Source organism: Meleagris gallopavo, chromosome 7 (genome assembly GCF_000146605.3).
Source record: "Meleagris gallopavo isolate NT-WF06-2002-E0010 breed Aviagen turkey brand Nicholas breeding stock chromosome 7, Turkey_5.1, whole genome shotgun sequence".
Taxonomy (NCBI): domain Eukaryota; kingdom Metazoa; phylum Chordata; class Aves; order Galliformes; family Phasianidae; genus Meleagris; species Meleagris gallopavo.
Window position 1 is genome coordinate 21,567,157 of NC_015017.2, and position 4,431 is coordinate 21,571,587.

The 4,431-nt window shown below is 36.2% G+C and overlaps 1 protein-coding gene across 1 annotated transcript; it reads right to left on the reverse strand.

Moving 5' to 3' along the window:
• Window positions 1–1,779: 1,779 nt before the first annotated feature.
• Window positions 1,780–4,425, reverse strand: LOC104911717 (kelch-like protein 41). The gene has a single exon (XM_031554213.1). The coding sequence runs from the start codon at window positions 2,893–2,895 to the stop codon at window positions 1,780–1,782; it is 1,116 nt and encodes a 371-aa protein (XP_031410073.1). The 5' UTR covers window positions 2,896–4,425.
• Window positions 4,426–4,431: the final 6 nt, after the last annotated feature.

A 4,431-nucleotide genomic window follows, 5' to 3' on the forward strand; every position in this document is an offset into this window, starting at 1 on the left:
TTTAATATCTAATAACATTCAACCTGAATGCTCCTAGCATATGGTATTTTTTCTCTTCTACGGCATATAGATTTGGTTGATAACGTACAGGCAGGAAAGGTAAAATCTGAGTTGGCTTGAGTGTAAGTGCATTTGATGTAAAATGAGAAAAAGTTCAGTCAAAGCAATCAGATCTGGGTTTAGCTCAGTGACATTTTTTTTTCTAGAAGCGTGTTCCATAGTCAAGATAAAATGCATCTCCCAGATTAGATGGGCCACTCCTACTGAACTAGTTCTACAGCAATGGTGAAGGGTAGTGCAAGGCTGTGGGTTGCCCCAGGAGCTAGATTTGGGTAGAGGTCAAAACATGCAGATCGCAGGTGACAGCCTAATTCCTGTATCAGTCTTGAAGATGACATCTGCGCAGTTGATAGAGCAATAAATAATTAGTCCTGCGTTTTTGAGCCTGTGGCAGCCTGGTTTTGTCCTAGGTTACCAGCTACCAAACCATTTGGTAACAGGTTGTAATAACAGAGTAACAGGTGCATTACTAGCAGAGAAAGGACCATTAGGAAGTGAATGTGGTATGGCACCGTATTAACATTTTTCAGAGCAGCCAGGTGAGTAACGCAGAAAAGTATTTTAACTATATGCATTAATGGCAATAAGGAACTATAAGATGGACAAGTGAGGAAGCAGGATTTCAGGCTATTAATTTAGACATATAAAGTAGCATTCTCAACGTTTAATCAATTTTTAGTATCCCTCTTGAAGTTTAGTTTTTCAGAGACCCCTATCTAGTAGCGTCATTATTCAGCTCTGGATTATGTACAGAAATACATCAATTTGGTATACCTATTGAAAGAATATAGCTGCAACAAGTTCTGCACTTCACTGATTAGCATTTTTCACCCATAAAGGGACATGAAACAGTGCTAATCCCCCTCTAGCAAAATGACTTTCCTCTCATAGCTTTAAGAAATTTTTGGAACCAGCTCTTTCATGGTCTGCGAAATCAGTGAACCATAATGCTATAAACACTCAGTATTTTCATTTTTAGATATGTGAAGGTTTTAGAATCCTATCACTGACTGTCACTCTGTTTTGCTTCATATTGTCAGAGGACCTACTTTCACACTTTCAGGTCAACGTGCCTAAAAACAGACCATGGCCAGTAGCACACTGTATAATTCACCCTAAGATCATTTAAACTTTAAAAAAATAGCATGTAGACAGATAACTAAATATACAACAGAATTCGTTTCTAATGTAAGCATGCCAAATTGTTATTTTGCTGCTTTTCTGAAATGTCATGGAAGTTAGTTTGTATTAATTGGCTTTATAAAGATTTATACACATTAAAATTTTGCACTCAGTTGAAACATGGTAGTTAGTATACTGACATTGACAGCTTGCCATGAGAACAACCTTCTACCAATAAATTATGTTTTAGAATGCCCTTAGGTTTTCAGATGTAAATATGACAAAAGGACTTGTGAAATTTCAGTGAAAAACTGACATTTAAAATACAGATATTATTCTGTCCTAAAGATATTTCACACACAAGACAAACATTATATCTATATACAAGTTAGTCTTTCCTGAGATCTCACCATGGGTTTGATCTTGAAAGAGAAGGTACAAGACCCTTGGTTTAATTTATATCTGTGAGACAAGAAGAGCTTTCTATTGGAACTACTCTCCACTGACCATACAGAGTCTTGACAATTCACTTGCACAGATTCTAAGTACCTTAATAATAACTCTTATAAGCACTTACCACACCAATAATTATAAAGCTTATACCTGGAAGAAGTACGATTGGAAAGGCTGATCTTTGTTCTCCTCTTCCACATACAGTCCTCCAACAATGTAGACCTGATTTTGTTTGGTGACTATACTGGAATGGTTTCTGGGAATCTGTTCTGCCAGGGCTGCCAGATAGCATTCATTTTCGAGAGGATCATAAGCTACCGCAGCAGTGTCATTAACCAGGAGAATTAGGTCTTTGACAAACATGCCGTGCCTGGGAAGGTCATTTAAGTAGCCTGGCAGCAAATCTTCATCTCCTACATCACCATTTACTTCCCCTTTGTTTGACTTTTCTTTATTTGTGCTAGAGTCAGGCAGTTTTCCAGCAAAAGCATCCTTAATAATCTTTACTTTTTTCTGAATATCTGAGTTGCTTTTAATTATATCATCCTTCTCAACGTGTTCTTTGAAATATTTTTCTGGCATAAGACGAAAACGTATGCAGTCAAAAACTTCTCCTAGGCTCTTTACTCTGTTCTCCTTGTCTGACCGAACCCATCTCATTACTGCTTCAAATACCAGTTCTTCCTTCTCTACGTTTAAGCTGTCAGGTGAAATAACTGAGATAAGTTCATTTGGTGCAAGCTGCAGGAAGTCCTCTTCTTTGCAGATCTGCACAAAATGATCTGAGACAAAATCACGGGCAGAAAATGCAAGTCTTGGGCAATCAAGCAGAACACCTAATCGAAGGATAGCCAGACAGTTACCGACAGCAAGCCTCTTCTGAAGATAGGAGACACACACGGTGAATACAGAAGGGATCTGGAAGCGACTGGCCAAAGCAAAAATATCTTGCACGTTAGAATCATTAAGATCAATAGTTGCTGAATAAAGGTATTTGACAATCATATCCAGGATGTTGGGATCAACGTTATCTAGAACTACCTCCTTCTTTTTCTCTTCATTTTGCTCAGATAAGAAATACTCACGAAAATAAGGGCTACATGCTGACAGAATCAATCTGTGGCAAGGCAGACTTCTGTCACCAGCTTTTAGGGAGCAATCTACAAATTTTTTCTCTTCCAGGAGTTCTTTGAGGCCATCCTGAAGAAGGGTGGATTGGTAGAGTCTGAGTTCTTCAGTGAGTTCCCTTTGGGAATCCATTTTGCAAATACGTGGGGAAGGGAGGGAGCAGAAAGCTTTAGCTGTTGTCTGCCCAAATGTCTGTCTGTAAAAAAGACAGACCAATGTGCTTTGCCCTGCCTGAAGCCTCTGCAACTTAATCTCACTAGCTAAATATAGGTACCTAGTCTTACAGGTTGGAATTTAGGATGCATGGTTTGGAAAAAAATAAAGAGTTGTTCTCACAGCTGTCAAAGACTGAAAGAAGCAACTGTTGCTTTTAGTCACTATGGTCAGGTTTTGCCATCACTCTCCACATTTAATCAGTGAGATTACTTGCAATGTAAGAAATTACTTGACATGAGGAAGGACGGCAGAATCTGACCCTCAGTAAGACAGCTATGAGCAAGATCATAAACATACACTTTATCAGTATTCTCAAATACAAGTATTGCTAATCAACTTGTCAGCTGCAATTACTGTTTACTTTGTCAGAAAGTTGCTTAATACCTTGCCTTGCTACAGACTATAAATGAAGTTTTAGTCACAGAGATATTAAAAAGACCTTGACTTTACTATATAAATTATCTCTATTCTAAAATAATTTTTATTACATACATCAGCATTTTTTAAGATACAGATTTAAAAAAATGAATTTTGAGCCGCTTCTTATCACTGATTTGGTTGTATTTATTTAGAAATAAACAATTCTTAAAGTATAAGTTATTCAGGTAAAGCACTGTTTTTAACAATAATTTAAAATTAGGTCTACCTCCCACTTCCAAACAATCATTCCGCATTTCAGATCATCTATAAACATCACCAATTCCCTCACATCTGATTATTTTAAAAACCGTATTAGCTGCTGTAAAACTAAACTGAAGACAGAACCTAATAAGTAGAACAGACAAGAGAAAAAAAACAAATGTAATATAGCACATGTACATTATTTAACAGATCTTAACAAAAACAATTTTTTAAATCTCAATTTTAGGTAAAAGATCCAAATTAATCAAGTAGTTTAAGAACCATGAATTTGGAAAATTTACGCATATGGTGAAAATTCAAAGTTTAGACTGGGAGCATATATGGTGGTAATACAAAGGAAATCTGAAGCTATTTAACGCACCTTGATGAAAGACTGTACTTTGCTCAGAGTATGCTTTTTACTCATATATTACATACTTTTCTTTGAATGACAAAAAGACAACTATTTGAATGCAAGATATACACAGTTATAACATCACTCAAGTTTATTGAAATCATGGTTTATTTTCAACCATAGGTAGTGTTTCATTGAAATATATACCTTGAAAGATTTACTACAATCAGCACAATTATATTTTATGCCTTACTATAACAGTCAGCTGCTGAACAACAGCTGAATGGACAGCTCATTTGACTTTTTCCACTTATAGAAAATACTACAGAGGTCTTATCTCTCTAGAAAACGTAACAGCTGCATCTTCCCTTCAACAATAAATGACTCATTTCTAACACATAACGCCATAAAGGTCTAATGACTCAGACACAGAATCTATTTATGTGTGTGCTTTATCATCCCTTAAAAAAAAAAAA

Excerpts from the sequence above, each read along its gene's own strand:
- LOC104911717 (XM_031554213.1), bottom strand. The coding sequence starts at position 2,895 with ATGGATTCCCAAAGGGAACTCACTGAAGAACTCAGACTCTACCAATCC.